Here is a 20,389-nt window from a genome sequence, read left to right as displayed (position 1 = left end):
GAAAACCCATAATTCGCCACACCAAAAAGAGCGAAGGGTAGCCACTCCAAAAAGAGGATCCTGCACACCGGAATGGAGGTTGTGTCATCCCGATTGTACATGTGTCCAGAGGCTTGATTCTGTGCGTTAGACAACTGATAGGTTGGGGCTCATAGGGTGCATTTACAGCAAGTTATGAGTATATCTCTCGAGGGTAAAGATAGTTATCTAAATACCAGCTGTGGATAGTATTCAATTTATCTCATCCTGTTGAGTAGTCCTCTAGCAGGTTGTAATGTGTGATCCTGTCTCCTTCAGCATTTGATCAGAGTAGTAGGGCATTGTATAAAGACGCCTGTGATCCTACTACCTTATCTGAAGTCCGACGTAAATAGAGGTCACCACAGGTCTATCTTTCCATGTTTCACTAGTCTATCTTTCAGTGTTTCGTCTATCGTGGGATTCTTCCATTAGTTTGATATAACTAATGCGCCTTTACCCGAGACTGGATTGTTTCTATATTGAATGATACTAGAGCCCGAGCCCAATTATTTGTATTTTTTATGTTTTTTGAGTAAATTTAGTCGTCTCTCATTTTCAGCTAGTTGAGTGGTGTTTAAGGGATTAAGAGAATTATTGAGTGTTTCAACTAGTTTGTGTAAGTGTGTGTGATGAGGTATTTGAGTAGTATTTTTTGCTTTGTTGGTGGTGGTTTTCAAGGCCTATGTGTTGAGAAAGTAGTACTTTTGAATATTTGAGTATTGTGTGTTTTGAAAGAAGAGTCGTACTCTAAAGGGTAACATTTTTAGTGGAGTACTTTTTGTTCGAGAGTCTTCGAGAGAGAGATGTTCGAGAGTCTTCGAGAGAGAGATGTTCGAGAGTCTTCGAGAGAGAGATGTTCGAGAGTCTTCGAGAGAGAGATGTTCGAGAGTCTTCGAGAGAGAGATGTTCGAGAGTCTTCGAGAGAGAGATGTTCGAGAGTCTTCGAGAGAGAGATGTTCGAGAGTCTTCGAGAGAGAGATGTTCGAGAGTCTTCGAGAGAGAGATGTTCGAGAGTCTTCGAGAGAGAGATGTTCGAGAGTCTTCGAGAGAGAGATGTTCGAGAGTCTTTGAGAGAGAGATGTTCGAGAGTCTTTGAGAGAGAGATGTTCGAGAGTCTTTGAGAGAGAGATGTTCNAAGAGAGACGTTCGAGAGTCTTCGAAAGAGACGTTAAATAAGCAAGCAAGAGAGAAATAACAACGACTTAGAGTATATAACCTAACCTTACCTTAATTTTGAATTCCATTGTGGGAAGAAAATAAGTTTGATGCAATGGAATTGTTAAACCATCATGCTTGACTAAGAAAAACCATGATGCTCGACTACCTTAATTTTGGCTTACTCATTTGCTTTGTTTTTTTGTTTTTGTTTTTGTTTTTTTTCAAAATTAAGTGCAATTCAAATCCTATTAAAAAAATTTATATTTAAAAATTATTTATTTATTTTAATTTTCATGGCGGCTAACCTCCACTACATTAAAGAAATCGAAAGCATGAACCCACGCGATCTTGTTTGACTGTAAGAGATTTTGCACGCTGCAAATTCACCCTTTTTTTTTTTTAATATATATTTTCTTTTCTTTTTCCTTCTAAATTAAATATAATTTAACTTTTTTTTTTCTTTTAGAGTCAAAATCATATAAATCAAAGACAAAAAGCTACGTGGCTAAATTAACTTTTATTTATTTTTTTTTAATTTAAAAAGAAGAGAAAAGGAATTTTGATATGAATCAAACCAAACAAATTATTTTTAAAATTTTTCTTCTAAAACATTAATTAATTATTTATTTATTTCTAATTATCTCATAAATTCTTAAAATTTCAATTCTTAAATAGTTCTAAAATAAACAAATTTTTATGATACCCGAGAATTTAAAATCTGTGCTTTATTTGGAACGATTCTATATTTTAATGGTCACATGTAAATTTTTCAGAAAGACTGTTTTGAAAGAACCCGGGAATATATGAAAGTTTATTCGATAATTATTTTATATAAAAAGTTGATCTTTTCTAGTGTAAAGTGGGTACATTTTTTTTTATAGTAGAATTAAATAATAAATAATAAGTTGGTAAACGACTTGTCGACTAAGTTTGTTTTAATTCCACGGTGTGAATAGAAAACAAGCATGCGACATGACGTTTTGGAGAGCTGGCTTCCAATTCCATGAGATTATAATTGATGGCGGCTGGCTAATACATTTACAAAAGGCCATTTTAGCGAAAAATAATTAGATATGATAACTATTTTTTCACATGTTACTAACTTATTATTTTACTTTTTTTTTTTATATACGAATAAAATATAATAAAGTATTCACGTAATTTTATTGTTGGGGTCGGAAAATGCAATCACATGGGATATGATAGAACCTATCATTTTAAAAACATCATGCATGACCTTGGGCTCTAATTTCTAGTCCAAGCAACACATGGTCCACGCACACATAGACCCATTATGCAGACTCGTATACGTACTCTTGGGCTTAGCTCATCAAGCTAGCATTCTCTCAAGCTACCGGACACAAAAATGTCTCCATAGCTTAACTCATGGAATAAACGATGCAAGTCAAGCCTCCATTCATTCATAACATAACGAACCTATGTGATATGAATTAAAACATCTCGATCATGCATTATTAATGTCTCATTAAGAAGAATCAAGTTTCATTTATGAACAAATGTTTCAAAATACTTTAATTGAGACTTCATTTATTTTGATATGGTTACAAGTTTATGATGAATAATTGAAAACTAGATTGTGATTTGAATCTCTGGCCTCTATTTACTTGGAGTGATTTGAATCGATCTTGATTTGATATATTCGATCATAATTCAAATCTTACCTTCTCTTAAGGTGATTCCTTACATTTGCTTCTTTGAGATTCAAATCACTCTACAAACAAACCGTCAAATGCTCATTTTAATACATTCTCCAAGTCTTCTTTACAAAGATAACATACATGACTTCATAAAGCCTCAAAATGAAACTAAGATGACGAGTTGAGATGCAACATTGCATTAAGAGACCTTGACACCGAGTAGAGGCAAGATCTAGACAAATGACTTTGCCTAATGTAGAGGCGAGTCGGTTAAGTCGCAGATGATTGAACATGCACGCACGGGCATCATGTGTGGTCAAACAAGTTTGGATTATGCATATGTTGGATTTCTCTTAAGACTTGTCATGAGCGTGTCAAAATCATGATGCTATATAGTTAGAAACATGCGACAGTAACATAAAGGCACCTATAGTCTAGCTCGAGACAATGGTTAATATCCCACCCCACCATTGTAATACTTAAAACAAATGAATATAAAAGAATGTTAAAAGTTTAAAATTTTTATTGTTGAGAATTTAGTATGACAAAACCTTGTTACGAGTAGAATTAAATTATAAAAACAAACCCAAATCGCAAAGAATATCGGAGATCAAATAAAGTAAGAGGGCCAAACACGAGAGAAGACAAACCAACGTACAAAAAATTCAGACCACCAAGAAAAAGAAAAGAAGCGGGTTTAGGCTAAGCCCAAACTCATCTAGTCGACCTCGACAACCCTACAATCGGCCTCTTAAGGAGAACACACCTAGCGTGCCCACTAGTTCACGATTCTAAAGCAGTTCGATCCAAACTTTTTTAACCTAATTTGAAAAACATGCATACGAAACCCTAAAATGATCATATAAATACCATTGTTGAGAACAAGAAGACAAGTTCTTCATTTCCCAAACTCTTACTATAATGAACCTATGTGACAAACACCACATGAGTTTGTAGATTTATCTTGTTTTACAAATCGTGTTCTTTCCACTCAATAAATTTTACCGACTACTATCATGTGAATGTTAAATACATTACTTCACTTCGTCAATATTTTGACAACAATAAACCTATTAAATACAAAATTTAAAATTGAGAAAAAAAAAAAAAAAAAAAAAAAATTGGTGGGTCCTTTCCTTAAAATATTCAAAAACTTGTTCTTTTGTCCGATTTTCCACTCCCTTGTTTTACATGGTGGGCCAAGCTTACACCATTTATGTCCTCTTGCTCCTATTCTTAAAGAAAGACTTGAATTGTCTCCAACTTGACCACCACCGCCACTTCTTTAAAAACCCACCACTCTCCGGCCAAACTTTGCTACCAAAACATGACTCCGATGGGCATGGGCGAGCTATGGACTCAAGTTGGGTCTCTAATGGCGACCACCATGTTCATTTGGGCAATTGTTAATCAATATTTCCCCCACCAATTTCAATCCCATATCAAAAGATATCTCCACAAACTCATCGCTTTTCTTTACCCTTACATAACAATCACTTTCCCTGAGTTCACCGGCGAGCATCTCCGCCGTAGTGAAGCTTTCACCGCCATTCAAAACTACCTCCAATCCAAGACCTCAATTCACGCCAAGCGCCTAAAGGCCGAAGTAGTCAAAGATAGCAAATCATTGGTATTAACAATGGATGACAACGAAGAGGTTCTTGATGAATATAAAGGCGTCAAAATTTGGTGGACTTCCACTAAAAACATCCCTAAAACTCAATCATTTTCGATTTACCCTAATTCCGACGAGCGACGATTCTATAAGCTTACATTCCATCGCCGACACCGTGATATCATTCTCGAGTCGTTTATTAACCATATCATGGAAGAAGGGAAGGCGGTCGAGGTTAAAAACCGACAACGGAAGCTTTACATGAATAACTCCGAGACGAATTGGTGGCATAGAAGCAATTGGAGACATGTTCCGTTGGAACACCCTTCAAGTTTTAAAACTTTGGCTATGGATCCCAAGATGAAGCAAGAGATTGTTAATGAATTAATCAAGTTCAAGAATGGTAAAGAGTATTATGAGAAGGTGGGGAAGGCTTGGAAACGTGGGTTTCTTCTCTATGGTCCTCCCGGCACCGGTAAGTCCTCGATGATCGCCGCCATGGCGAATTTCATGGAATATGATGTCTATGATCTTGAATTGACATGTGTTAAGGACAATTCCGAGCTGAAAAAGTTGTTGATTGATATCTCAAGCAAGTCAATTATAGTGATTGAAGATATTGATTGCTCTCTTGATCTTACGAGGCAAAGGGAAAAGGAGGAGAAGAAGGAAAAACAGGCAATTAAGAAGGGTGATGAAGAAGAGAAGAAAGGGAGTAAGGTGACACTTTCAGGGTTGTTGAATTTCATTGATGGGATTTGGTCATCTTGTGGAGGAGAGAGGTTGATTATCTTCACCACAAATCATAAGGAAAAGCTTGATGAAGCTTTGATTAGGAGAGGAAGAATGGATAAACATATTGAGATGTCATATTGTGGATTTGAAGGATTCAAAGTTCTTGCTATGAATTATTTGGACGTTGAATGGCATGATTGTTATGACAAAATTGAGCAATTGTTGGAGGAGATTGAGGTGACGCCGGCGGATGTGGCGGAGAATTTGACGCCTAAGTTTGAAGGTGAAGAAATAAATGATTGTTTCAAGAGATTGATTGATGTTCTTGAGAAGAAGAAACAAGAATCATGTGAAAATGACATGAAAAACAATGGAATTAAGAGCAATGGAGTTGTAGCTGAAGATGGAAAAGAGAATGGTGACATGTAAATTGAAGAAGTGGGTGTAAAAACTTGTGTGTATTTGTAAAAATTTGAAGATATGATCACTTTGTATGGGCTAAATGCTTGTTTGTGTATTAGTTGAAATGTAAGATAATTTGTGTATTAGTTGATATGTAAGATAGTTTGTGTATTAGTTCATCATACTCTCAAAACCATTGATGATATGGCATTGGGAAGAATAAAGTGGGTATGTTTTATGAAGCATAAACACAAAGGGTTAAAGATCTACTCCACTTACAAGGGTTAAAGTTGTTTGCTTAGTCAATCTAAACAAGTTTAAAAGAATGTATAGAGAGATTAAGAAGGTGAAGTTTAAACAAAGAAATAATCTAAAAGAATAGGGAAGAGATACAATCTTTGAAGTTCCAATAAGGATAGAGGAGAAACAAGATGAAAACAATAGTTGGATTCTCCCCTCTCTTTTCTTAGCTACAATGAACTGAGGATTTGGGGCTTCACGCTACTTAATCAATCCATTTTTTGAGTTAGATATATAAATAGAAAGATGAGTGATACATGTTAGATAAAAGGTTGTGGTTTTACTTTATTTAGGTTATTCACCTTTTGAATTAACACTACAAGTAGTTAGAATGGAAGAGTGTATTTTTAGCTAGCCATTTGGGCATGTGCATGATTTGTTGGCCACTTCCGCCAATTTTAGAATGTATTTTCTTTTAAATAGTTAAATTAAATGAGAAACATAAGCATCGTGTTCTTTCAGCAAAGTCAAATCTCAAGCTTTTGTTCTCCGAAGCAGAGGTGGCCGAACTGCATGTCATCAGCGCAGATGAACCAAACTCCTTCGCTGAAGCAGAAAGAAACTCATGCTGGCTGAAGGCAATGCAGGAAGAGATGACGTTCATCATTGAAAACAAGACGTGGAGTCTGGAGGACATGTCATCAGGACACTGAGCCATAGGGGCTCAAATGGGTGTTTAAACTAAAGCGTAATGAAAAGAGAGAAGTTGTGAAGTACAAGGCACGTCTGGTGGCGAAGGGCTACATTCAGAAGCAAGGAGTGGACTTCGAAGAGGTATTCACGTCGGTGGTAAGGTTGGAATTCGTCTGCCTGTTACTGGCGATTGCGGCACATTGCTCTTGGGAGGTCCACCACATGGACGTGAAGTCTGCTTTCCTCAATGGAGAGCTGAAGGAGACCGTCTACGTCTGACAACCACCTGGCTTCCTGGACAACGACAACTCCGGCAAGATACTGCACTTGCACAAGGCACTCTACGGGCTTCGGCAAGCACCACGAGCCTGGAATGCGAAGCTCGACAGTACCCTGCTATCGATGAAGTTCAAGCAATGTGCCTCTAAGCATGGCATGTACATACATGGCCACGACGAGCAGCGACTAATCGTGGGAGTGTACGTCGACGATCTCATAATCACTGGAGGCGACATGGAAGTTCTTGGAAGATTCAAGAAGGAGATGTCAAAGAACTTCAAGATGAGCGATCTCGGTGTGCTCAACTACTACCTCGACATCGAAGTGCAACAGAGTACTGACGACATCACCATCTGTCAAGGTGCGTACACAAAGAAGCTGCTGGACACAGCTGGACTAGCGGACAGTAACCCTACAAGGACGCCAATGGAGGTCTGGCTCCAACTAAGAAAGGTTGGCACTACGACGGCAGTCGACGCCACCAATTACCGTAGCATTGTCGGGAGCCTGTGCTATTTGGTAAACATACGCCCTGACCTCGTTTATTCCGTTGGATACGTGAGTAGGTTTATGGAAGCACCTAGGGAGGAGCATCTTGTGGCTGTCAAGTGCATCCTGTGCTATGTGGCTGGAACTAGAGGCTGGAGTGTGAGATACTGTGCAGGGAGAGGAAAGAAGAAGCTTGAGCTGGTCGGCTACATGATAGTGACATGACCGGTGACGTTGATGATCGTAAGAGCACCAACGGGATGATTTACTTCCTCTCAGACGGCGCGATTTGCTGGCAATCAACTAAACAAAAAGTAGTTCCTTTGTTTTCTTGCGAAGCAGAGTACATAGTCGCTTCGACGGCAGCCACACAGGGGGTCTAGCTTGACTGATGGAAGAACTCATCGGAAGAGAAGGCGATCCACCAATGCTTTACGTGGTCAACAAAGCTACGATCTCCCTGATAAAAAATCCAGTTTTGCACGACTGGAGTAAGCACATAAAAATCAGGTTCCATTACATCCAGGAGTGTGCAGATCGGAGGTTTATCAAGATTGACTTCATCCGAACAGAGGAACAACTTGGAGACATTTTCACCCTCTGACGCGGGTAAAATTTGAGGAACTTTGCTCAAAGATCGTAGTTCAAATAATAAGGTAGATATACTAGATTAGATTGTTAGATAAAAGGTTGTGGTTTTACATTTAGGTTATCACGATTTCCTTAAACTTAATTAGTTGAATTTTGTTTTTAGGCTATCTGAATTAACGCTGTAAGTAGAATGAAAGAGCATACTTTTAGCTGGCCATGGAGGGGCAAGATTGGTTGGCCACTTCCGCCAATTTTAGAATGTAATTTGTTTTAAATAGTCAAATTAAATGAGAAACATAAGCACCGTGTTTTTCAGCAAAGTCAAATCTCAAGCTTTCGTTCTTTCTGTTATTTTTTTGTGCTTTCTGTTTTTTTTTTCTTCCAACAAATTTTCTTCGGCTATTTCTCCTTCGTCAAACAATTTCCTCTCATGAAGATTTGCTCAGTCGAAAGACATCAATACAGTTTGCTTCTTCTGAGATTACCAAGAGATCAGATTTCCGTTGAGATAGAATGCATTCCTGCTGTGCTTTTTCTATTGTCGATGTCTCCGGCTAGATCACTATCGGTAAAATTGACAAGTTCATCAAGTCCTCGACATTTTTTATACTCGTCCATAGCTTGTGGTTCCCTTCACAAAGTGGAGAATATGCTTTGATCGTTTGATGATGTATCATTATAAGCTTCTCCATGTACCTACTCACCATTCTAACAACATATGAAAGATATGGACAAGTGTGAGTTAAGTACCTTAGACTTCCAATGACGTGCCTATACTTGGTGGGATTCACCAAGCTTCCTTCAATGACTTTCCCGAGCTAGAACTTTGCTTTCATGGGGTACTTGGTCGAGTTGCTTGTCATCTTAAATTGCTGCAGCACCTTTTTAGCATAGGTTGGCTACTTTTTTAGCATGATGTAGTCTTTCTTCTGGTCCACCTCAATACCTAGGTAATATGCAAGTAATCCGAGGTCAATCATCTCAAATTCTTTCACTATCTACTGTTTGAACTCTTTAAGGCCTTCTAGACTTGTACCAGTGACTTGGTGAACTCCATTGTTTCTTGTATACATTGCTTGTTCTTGCGAGTACTTGATGAACTTTAGACTCTTCAAGCTCTTGTCCAGGTGTATGTTCCATGCCCTTGGTGCTTATCGTAAATAGTAAAGGGCCTTCGACCTTTTGTACATTGTCTGCTCTTCGATTTTGATGACGAAATATTCAGGTTGGATAACGTGTACTTCTTGGAGGTCACCATTTAGGAGCGCTGGTTTGACATCCATGTGATGGGCCTCCTACCGTGTTGATCTGCAATGGCAAAACTCAACCTTAAAATGTCTAGTCTAGCCACCGACAAGAAGACCTTCTCAAAATCAACTCCTTTTCGCCTCATGTGTCACTTTGCTACAATTCTTGCATTATGTTTGATGACATTCTCTTCACTATTCTTTTTCAACTTAAATACCTAATTCAAATTGACGGGCTTGTGACCAGGCGTTAAGTTAATGAGTGCCCATGTCTTATTTTTCTCAATTGCTTCAAGCTCTTTTTGCATGACCTCCAGCCATGACGTCTCAATTGTTGCCTCATGATAAGTTGTCGTCTTCTCAGGGATGAGAAACACTGGCTCATCGGGATCCATTTTTTCTTTTAAGTCTATTTTCATAAATTTTAGAGACAGAACAAAATTTCTTTGGTCCACCATCTGTTGTGGATCCTCCTGTGCTCTCGATTGAGCTCTCTTGTTCTTTTCGGTGTTACCAATGATGACATGTATGAATTTGCTGGTGTTGACGTCGGTGCACTTTCTAGGTCTGTCGCATCTCCCTCTTCTTTTAGAGTAGTGAACTCTGCAACAGTCTGCTTGTTATCACCGACGCTGACTATCCCACTTTTCTCTTCTTCGAATACATCTCTACTTACATAATTTTTCTCATGTTGCTGATCAATAGCTTATGTGTCGTAGTCCTATCCGCTATGCCAAAGTACACCATCCTTTGCTTCTGTCATCAAGCCTTTTGATATATGGCTTTGCAGCTTTAACATGTGTTGTACAACCGAAGACTCTTAGATGCTAGAAATGAGGTGGCTTACTGAACCATGCTTCGTAGGGGGTGACTTTATTGATAAACAATTTAGAAGATAAACCACATGTCGTATTGCCTTGCTCCAGAAGATCATTGGGACTTCATGCTCTTCAGTAAGCTTCTTGTAGTGTTCATTATGGTGTGGTTTCTTTGCTCGACCACACTATTTTGTTGTGGAGTGTACGTTGCGGTGAGTTGACACATGATAACTTCCTCTTTGCTAAACTTTGAGAAGTTCTGAGATAACTTGTCACCTTCGTCGGTACGCAATGTTTTTAGCTTTTGATTAGACTCGTTTTCAACGAGTTTTTTGAACTTCTTAAACGAATATAATCCCTCTCTTTTTTCTTTGAGCATGTACACTCACATCCAATGGATATAATCGTCAACAAATAAGAAAAAATACTTGTTACTAGCAATCGACGATGAAGTGATCAGACCACATAAATCTTCATGAATCAGTTGCAGTAGTCATTTAGCACAGAAATTGATTTAAGCTGAGAACAACAATCTTTCTTGTTTGGGGACTAGACAACTTTCACATAGCTGGTTCGATTGTATCATTTTGGGTAGCCCCATAGCCGTCTTTTTTTCTCCCATCATTTTGAGTGTCTGAAAGTTCAGATGCTCAAGTCTTGAATGTCATAGTCAAGTTATGTCTGCGAGTACCGTCAATGAATAGGTGGGTTGGCTTGTCGCCAATAGTATTTTGTACCAGCAATCATGTGACCGTTTTACCTTCATTAACAAAACTCCATTTCTATCGAACATCTTGAGGAATGAGCCAACTAACTCCGCTCTACTTCCTTCTTCCGTCATCTTACCAAGGCTGATAATTACTCTTTAAACTTAGGTTATAATATACCTCGGTCAAGACATTAGTTGTCATTCTTGCACTAGAACAAGGTGGATTCTTTGCCTTGGATTGGTACAATTGATCCCTTGCCAAACTTCACATTTCCAAACTTCACATTTTCAATGAGCTTTTCATCAAGCTTCTTAAACTTCGCTTTATCTTTGGTCATGTGGTTGCTTGCTTCATTGTATAGTAGCCACATGTTCATCTCTGCTCGATCTTCTCCATTTGCGAGAAGGCTCTCCATAACCTTCTCTTCGTTGAGCATTAATAGGTTGGGTATCTTCTCGACAAACATCAACAAACCAATTTGAAAGTTGAGATGTCTATATTAGAACTCTTGTCGTTTAGACAAACTCGCCCAGCTAGATTATGAGCCATTTTATTAGTGGATCGGATTTAATCGTTGCTTATTACCCTGTGTGGATAACTAAACGTCCCTCTGTTTCCATGCCATAACCCAGAATCAAATCTGTAACAGCTCACAATCCACCTCCTTTCGGTGTCCAGCTTTCTTACTAACACTCATTCCTCTCTCCAATCAATGTGGAATCTCACAATCCACCCTTCTTTGGGTCCCAACATTCTCGCGCCAGATGTCCCCTCCTTTCAAAGCCCAGCGTCCGGGTGTCCACCCCCCTTTGGAGCTCAATGTTCTCGTTGGCACGCGGCCTGATGTCTGGCTTTGATATCATTTGTAATAGCTCAACCTCATCGCAAACAAATATTGTCCTTTTTTAGCTTTTCCTATCGGACTTCTTTTGAAAAATTTTAAAACGCGTCTGCTAGAGAGTGATTTTCACACTGTCATAAAAAATGTTTTGCTCTCCTCTCCAACCGATATGGGATCTCACAAAATCATTCTTAAGATCCACGTTTGTTTCCCGGATAGTCAAGTTATTCCAATCTACCCATATCGCCCAACGGCCAATAAATTAATTTATTCCCCCTCGTTTGTCCTTGTAAACTTGAATCACAGCTATGCTCTCTTGCAATTGAAAATGGTATTGTCTAGAATATTTGTCAACCCAAAGAAGCCTCATACTGTCTTTGCTGGGACACCATCACTACCAAACCTTTGTCAAACGTCGCTGTGCATCAAAAACTAGGAAACCCATCTCTCTAGCTAAGCTATCTCACAACTATTTCCCTTGTACCAATCATTGCCACCTCAAACTCCTTATAAACTCCTCATTCCCATCTATATTTAAATTCTTCGTCGATGACACGTGAAAATGATATAACCATTTTTTCTTATAGTTATAGTCTAATCTCTAAGCTCTCGAGAACTTCAAACTTTCTAAACGGGTTCCTTTCATCTAGCTATTGACTATCATGAAGATTTACGCTCTGATTCATTTTTAGTCTTTATCACAATTTGATCTCTCCTTAATTCCGGTCACATACCAAATTTTCATTAAAAAATTTCAAACATCGACCAAAATGGTCATTATGGTAAAAGGTAGGGATCAAATCAGAAATTTTGAAAATACACGAAGTGGATGAAACAAAAGTTAAAAATATAAGAATATATTTTTAAAAGTATAAAGATAAAAATAGAGGAAAATGGTCTATAACCTATGGTATCAAACTTAGAAGACTAATACAAAAAAATTTAAAGCTGAGAAGCTAATGAGAAACTGAGTAAAAAAGCTTAAAAGAAACAAAACAAAACTATATTCGGCCTTACAAAGATTCTGACACAGTTTTGCACTAAAAGTTTTAGTCACCCATTTATATGACCTTTCCACCAATGACTCCATGATTTGAATTTTACCATCTGGGATGAATTTTACCTTTATTTGCACTGTCTAGCTTCAAAATTCTCTTCTGATAACAGCGAGTTGATCAGGGTTTCGAGTCGTTTTGCTCCCGGACCAGGTTTCAATACATTGATACTGCCGGTGATCGAGCATGGATCGGTCCCGTTTTCATGGCTTCCAATGCACCAACCACCAGAAACGACCATATTGGGGCGTTTGTTTAGGAGTTGTTTGTCGATTGCATCGAGCACGGGGTCTTCTCCAACGAACTTTCTGGCGAATGGAGCATTGCTATCTATCATCTTTTGCAAGTCATTGAGATTGAGATGGTGAGGATGTTGTTTGGGAGGATTGTCCCATGATATGAAATGGAGGTCACTGTTCACTGTTGTGTTTTGGAACTGTTGAGCGTTGCAAATGACAGTGTGGAAGTATCCTTCCGGAGAGGATATGAAGTTTGCATAATACATTAGGACAACCCGAGGTAGGTTTTCCCACCCCCATATGCAGTAGTCGATAAAAGGCCGAGAAAGCGCCATCCAAGCCGAACCTGAGATACGACACACGAGCTCAGCAAAAGAATACCATACCCTTCAAACACACATAATTCAAATATATATCCTTTGAGTTGTTTTCTTTTCATTCGATACTATACGCTCGGGTTCTATCTTTCTAAAGCTACTCTTCGTGCACGAAACAACTTCATATTCTCAAGATTACCTACACGAACGTTTCCCAGTATTTTACCACCCTAACTTATAAGCACCAAAGAACATGAGAAATTGTTTCCACCAAGTGATTCAACTTAGTAACTTATTGATCAAATCATCCAAAAACTTATGAAACGAAGGTAGTATGAACGATTTAGTCGTATAATTGATACCAAGATCACCAGTTATGATTATCCAAGAACCCAGAAAGCAACAGAAACTAATAAAGATCATGTAACAATACGAGCTGAATGATATAAGATATGTTGCTCGGAGACTCAGAAGGCGATTAGCTCAGAACAAATCAATATCAAAACTACATGGATAAGACAATAGACAGGATCACAATAAAACTAAAGCCTTAGTAGTTTTAAGTTTGTGTTTCTATGATACTATAACATTCCAAGTCCACCGCTAGCAGATGTTGTTCATTTTGGTTCGTTGCGTATCGTCGTTAACCTCGCGGTTTTTAAAACGCGTCTACTAAGGAGAGGTTTTCACACCCTTATAAGGAATATTTCGGTCGCCTCTCCAGTTGATGTGGGATCTCACAATCCATCCCCTTTGGGGCCCAACATCCTCGCTGGCACACTGTCCAGTGTCTAGCTTTGATACAATTTCTAACAGCCCAAGTCCACCGTTAGCAGATATTATCCGCTTTGGCCCGTTAGTCAGCCTCATGGTTTTTAAAACACGTCTACTAAGGAGAAGTTTCCACACCCTTATAAAGAATGTTTCGGTCCTCTATCAAAACGACGTGGGATCTCACAATCCACCCCCTTTGGGGGCCCAGCATCCTTGCTGGCACACCATCCAGTGTTTGGCTCTGATACCATTTGTAACAACCCAAGTCCACCGCTAGCAGATATTATCCGCTTTGGCCCGTTACGTAGAGCCGTCAGTCTCACAGTTTTTAAAACGCATCTACTAAGGAGAGGTTTCCACACCCTTATAAAGAATGTTTCGGTCTCCTCTCCAACCGACATGGGATCTCATAATCCACCCCCTTTGGGGACCAACGTTCTCGCTGGCACACCATCCATTGTCTAGCTCTGATACCATTTGACAATCCACCCCCTTTGAGGACCCAACGTCCTCGCTAGCACACCATCCATTGTCTAGCTCTGATACCATTTATAACAACTCAAGTCCACCATTAGAAAATATTGTCTGCTAACCTCACAGTGTTTAGAACACGTCTACTAAAGAGAGGTTTCTACAACCTTATAAGGAATGTTTCGTTCCCCTCTCCAACCGATGTAAGATCTCACAAATACAAATACAGATATCAAAAGACAAAACAACTTCATTCATGTGTTATTTATATGAACAGATTAAAAGAAGACAACCTAAGCAATGCTCTACCACCTCAACAATGGTTATTCAAACATGTAATCCCCAAATTTTTGTTCTAAGAAACAGAAAAGTTGTCTTAAATCATGTCCTGAAATGGATTTAAGGACACTTACCTGTAAAGAGTTTGAAGGCTGTAGGCACACTTCGTCGCTGTGTAATCCAAAACACATCAGCCTTCTTCGACATATACAACCCCGGATCAATGATCACTGGTTTAGCCCTCTGACTCCTACAGATATCAACGCCCAATTTCAGCAAGAACCCACCAAAAACCAGCCAAAACAATCAACAAAAACGAACAAAAACCAAGAACAAACAGGTCTCACTTACTCTTTCCATCCAATATTACTAGTATGATCAATGAAATTGAGATCACGACGCAATTGAGAAAAAGTATGCAGCAGATCTAGAACAGAACAAAGAAAATAAATCCAAAATCCATCGATCAAATTCATCAATTCATAAGCAAAACGTCAAGAAAAAGCAGATTCAACTCAAAAAATCAACCCACCATCTTGAGTAACAAGAGGATAATCCGAAGCGCTGAGGTTAATAAACCAATCCCAATCGCCGCCTTCTCGGAGTAAAATCGCTGCCGCGTGTAATGTATTAGCCACCATAGTTGGCCCTCGATAGGTAACAAGATTAGCCTTAGCAATAACCTGCACATTCCCAAATTTCTGAAAAATCGGATGGGTCTGCACGTAACTTTGCAGATCCAACCGCTCCTCCGGCGGCGATTCGAGGTCCAAATGCAAAACATACCGATTAATCGGATGATACAAAGCTTCAAGCGTCCGTTTCAACATATTCCCCTCTCTAATTGAACCCGAAATTAGGTACGCAAATCGCGGCGGCGGAGGGAGCGATGAAATCGGAACCGGATGAAGCTTCGATTCAACGAAGAACGAACCCGAAACAGCCACCGATTTGTAAAACGGAAACAGAGGGGTTCCACCAGGAGAAGTCACCATAGAAAGAAACAGAAGAAACAGAGAAACCATCGAACCGATTGCTAATGGGAAGATCCATCGCCGCTCCATATTCGGTGGGTTTCTCAAATGCATATAATAAGTTCTTAATTTCTTCATTTCGCCTTCAAAATCGAATCACCCACAAAGAAATTGACGAAAACATGGAGGGTTTTGTGCAGAAACGGAAAAATCGAGTTGAATTTGGAGTTGGGTGTTTCTTGATCCGTACTGTAACAGGATTAGAATCAACAGAATTTGGGTTTATAACAAAAATGGAGGGATTTGGAGTGTACAGTTGAGAAACGAACTAGAACCCATTTTAAAACGATAACAACAAAAAAGAAAAAAAAAAAAAAAAGGTTTCTATTTCTAATTTCCGTCCTTTCCCTTTCAGGCAGCCATGGCTGTCTCACTCCTCTTTCTCTCTCTAACTGGTTGATTTCATCCATGGGGGAATAGCATTATATAGCTATGAAGTAAAATTGCACCTAATTTCTCTCTTTTATGTTACTTTCTATTTAAAATCTCCGTTTCTGATCCATCTTAATGCTTCTTTGACTTATCCTCATCTCTCCACCATTAATTAACCTATTTTTTTCTTTAACGTTATATTTTCTAAAAGCAATTAGTTTTTTTAATTAAAAAATGGTGTATATCAATCAAATTTATACTTAAAAACAATTAAATATATTAATAAAATTTTTGAAACTTTTTTGAAATATTTTCGTTTTTTTTTTTAACTTTTTATAAAATTTAAGCGTATTTTAAAGACTTTTTTGAAAATGTAAGGTAATAGTTAAGACATAAAATTTCATTTAGATTTGAATTCTTATTAGGTTATCTCGATAAATGGTTAAGACATATATTCTCATTCACGTTTGAGCATGGCTTCTAAATTTAAAATATATATATATATATATATATAAAGCATTTGTGTTTTTCTTTTAGCCAATGACTAAGTTTCTTTACAATTCTACGTAGTTTAAGTTGCATGTAGAATCATTCAAGCTTGACATGATCAATCTTTCTTGTGGGGTGATTCGAATCTCAAGCAAGTATTCTTGCCTTGAGATATTTGATCAACAAGAATCATTCAAGCTAGACATGATCGATCTTGCTTGTGGAGTGATTCGAATCTCAAACAATGTTCTTGTCTTGAGATATTCGATCAACAAGGTAATCCGAATCTTATTCCCCTTGTAGTTGATTCCTTATCTTATCATTTGGTATCAGAGCTTCAAGCTCAAGATCGGATATATGTTTCCTTTGCATTTTTTTTTTCAATTTGATTTTTATTTACTTTCATGTTTTTAGATTTTAATCGACCCAAAGTTCAAAATTCAATCTTTGCTCTATTCAAAATTTTGAGAGGTGAGATTGAGAGCTTCATTTGTGTAAATGAGTGCAAACAGAGTGGCCTAAAAAAAATCCTTGAGTGTATACACATGAGAGATTGTTGTGAGGGCCTTTGTATTTTCATATCTTATGTTTTGCAGCAAAGTTTCACAAATAGATTCGAGGACGAATCCTCTTGAAGAAGTGGAGAATGATATGAACCAAGAGACATCATTCATACAATATACTTCAATGAAGATGTGAAGAAAATGTTGTCAAAATTATCAAAAGAGGTTGCAATTCATGTCACATTGAAGAGGAATGAAGTTTGATTGTTATAAATTTTGGGTGGGTTACAATTTAGAGTTATTGTATTTCATTATTGTATTTTAAGACTTTTTATTTACTTTAGGTTACAATTACATAATGGTTAATTATGGCCATTAAGTATGAATGTTACAACTTTTGGAATGCCTTTAATAGTTTCATTTTGAGGCTATATAAAGCCATGTATGTTGTATTTGTAAGGTAGACTTGGAAAATATAGAAAGAAGCATTTGTGCTTTTCTTTAGCCAATGGCTAAGTTTCTTTGCAATTCTATGTAGTTTAGATTGCATGTAGAATCATTCAAGCTCGACATGATCAATCTTGCTTGTGGAGTGATTCGAATCTCAAACAATGTTCTTGTCTTGAGATATTCGATCAACAAGGTAATCCGAATCTTATTCCCCTTGTAGTTGATTCCTTATCTTATCATTTGGTATCAGAGCTTCAAGCTCAAGATCGGATATATGTTTCCTTTGCGTTTCTTTTCAATTTGTTTTTATTTTTTTAGTTTTTATATATATATATAAAAAATAAAAAGAGACTAAGCCATTTGAATTTGAATATTCGTATAGAAAAAAGAAAATAAATATATCGAATTTTTTTATTGATAAAATATATAGATTATATCTAATCCCTGAATTAAAATATATGAAATGAACCGTTGAATGAGAAATAGAATTGGAATTAAAGGTATATTCTCATTGATATTCATATGTTACTATACAAGGTAGGAATTAATACTTACCGATAAAGAAAATATAAATTAATTAAATATTGAGAATAAAATAAAATATACTATGAATCAAATCATAAAAGAAAGAATATTAAGATATAATATCTAAGAATCTAGAAAATTAGCGATAAAAATCGGAGACTTAAAACACATTTTAAATTAAAAATATATGTATTAATTATGCAATTCCATAAAATCATACGTAATATATTAATTTATATAACAAATTTAGACAAATTAAAAGGCTGGACCAAATTTAGACAAATTGGATTGTGGCATCACAAGGTGTTTTTAAAGTCCGTGTAAGAGCTCGTGATTTTTCGTACCAAAAAAATAAATTATTAGAGATGACTAATTTATTCGTGAATCCTTGAGATATCTATTTTATCTACAGAAATTTTTCGTTTAGACGAAGAATGAGAGAGGGAGCGGGAAACATTTTTTTTCATTAGATAAATGGAGCTATACACGAGATTATATTCTCCATCTTTGCTTAACTGTCTCTCTCACATTATATAAATATTTCGAACACATTTAAAAAAATGTTATATATAGTTATATTTTTAAGCCATATTAAAAAAAAAAAAAAAAATTAATTGTTAACAGTAATATTAAATTTTAAAATTGATAGAACATATAAATAAATAAATAAATATATTTTGTTTTTGGAATATATTGATTTATTAAAAATTACAAAAACTTTAAAATAACTCTTTTTCAAAAAAATAATAATAAATAAGAAAAAATTTCATGTTAGAAATTTGCCCTACTGAGAATCCTCCTCTCGAAAAGATAAATGGATTTTTTTGCAATGATTGGGAATGAAATAGGTGGCAGGATCGAGATAAGGAAGGCTTCCCCATCTCCACTGCCCTGTAGACATCTTTACAAATTGTCATATAATGTATGGATGTATGCTCTAAAGCCTTGTAATTAATTATTTATTTTTATGATTTTATTTATAATTTTACATTATCCATGATATGAAAAATTTATAGTTATTAGTATAATCTTAAACAATATTCGATCACGTACAGAAAGATCATGTTCAAGTAACAACTTAAAGAATCTATTGTAAAACTAATATCATTATTGATACAATCAACTTCATAATTGTTAGAAATGATTCGATCCAAATTATTTATGTGAAATGGAGGTGTTAGATACCATCAATGATACTTAAGGTATAAGATATAATTACAAGAATAAAACAAATTTGACTATGATTGTTATATCTATGGACACAACGTCTCTTGTAGTACATAAGAGATCAACCATAGATCTACACGGAAGCAAACCATAGTTCATGAATGATAAATGATTAATTAAAAAGTTCAATTAATTAATTTTTCTATCGCGGGACTTGAATCAATTTTATGTTGGATGACCTCGTAGAAATTTTTCTATGAAGATGGTATTCATTCTTAAGAATGAGTAAGTAGCATGATCATATGGTACTAGAATGTAGGGGTCATTAGGTGTCAAATTCGGATTCCAAATCTTTGATAGGTTGTTATGTAATAGCCCACAACAAATAAAAGTAATTATAAAATAGTAGTTAAAATAATAATAATAAATAAATAAATAAACAAAAAAAACCACATTTTCCCACTTCTCTGCACTAGCATCTCATCCCTTCCCACAATTATCTCTCCTCAACCCATCTTACTACACAAAGTAACAGTTTCTGTAAAAAGAAAAAAAAAAACAATAATAGTCAGATTTACTTGAAAAAAAAAATGAGAATTCTAGTTGAGATTCCCAGAAGATTTGCGTGAAGATAGATCAATAAGGTATATATTAAATCTTCATTTTCTTTTATCCTATTTTTTTTTTATCCTATTTTGTAGAAATCACACCAAACTATAGTTAGATCTTGATTGAATTATTACAATGGTCTAGGTTTGAGTTAGAAACTAAATGTCAAATTATTATTTATACGATTCTAGTAAAAGTCAGATTAGTAATATTAGATTAAATTTTTATCGGTAGCCAAATAAATAGATTAAAGATAGAATGACCTATCATTATTTATATGATTATAGTAAATTAAGTCAGATTAGTAATATTAGATTAAATTTTGATCCGTAGCCAAATGAATAGATTAAAGATAGAATGACCTAGAAAACTTCTAAACAGGAAATTGAGATAAGGAAAGATTTGGAAACAGAGATTCACTGGAAATTTGGAATACATGAGAACAGACTGAAAAGGTAACAGATGAAAAGAAGGAGATTAGGGAATTAAAAACCACACACTAAATATAGAGGGAAAGGTAAATACAGAGGGTAAATACAGAGTAGTAAAACTCAAAATAACTTGAAATAGTTGTATCTCTCTTATACAACAATAACCATGAAAAATAA

General features: G+C 36.4%; 2 protein-coding genes across 2 annotated transcripts; one reads left to right on the top strand and one right to left on the bottom strand.

Moving 5' to 3' along the window:
- The first annotated feature begins 4,173 nt into the window (after positions 1 to 4,173).
- Positions 4,174 to 5,616, top strand: LOC111792693 (AAA-ATPase ASD, mitochondrial-like). The gene has a single exon (XM_023674249.1). It carries the CDS (start codon positions 4,174 to 4,176, stop codon positions 5,614 to 5,616), a length of 1,443 nt encoding a protein of 480 aa, XP_023530017.1.
- A 6,755-nt stretch (positions 5,617 to 12,371) lies between these two features.
- On the bottom strand, positions 12,372 to 16,008 carry LOC111793174 (beta-glucuronosyltransferase GlcAT14A-like). Its single transcript, XM_023674946.1, has 4 exons — positions 15,165 to 16,008; positions 14,984 to 15,059; positions 14,767 to 14,882; positions 12,372 to 13,137 (listed from the first exon to the last, which is right to left on the bottom strand). The coding sequence occupies exons 1-4, from the start codon at positions 15,742 to 15,744 to the stop codon at positions 12,623 to 12,625; spliced, it is 1,287 nt and encodes a 428-aa protein (XP_023530714.1). The 5' UTR covers positions 15,745 to 16,008; the 3' UTR covers positions 12,372 to 12,622.
- Positions 16,009 to 20,389: the final 4,381 nt, after the last annotated feature.

Source organism: Cucurbita pepo, chromosome LG04, assembly GCF_002806865.2.
Source record: "Cucurbita pepo subsp. pepo cultivar mu-cu-16 chromosome LG04, ASM280686v2, whole genome shotgun sequence".
Taxonomy (NCBI): domain Eukaryota; kingdom Viridiplantae; phylum Streptophyta; class Magnoliopsida; order Cucurbitales; family Cucurbitaceae; genus Cucurbita; species Cucurbita pepo.
The sequence above is the reverse complement of the archived record's forward strand: the minus strand, read 5'-3'. Positions and strand labels throughout refer to the sequence as shown.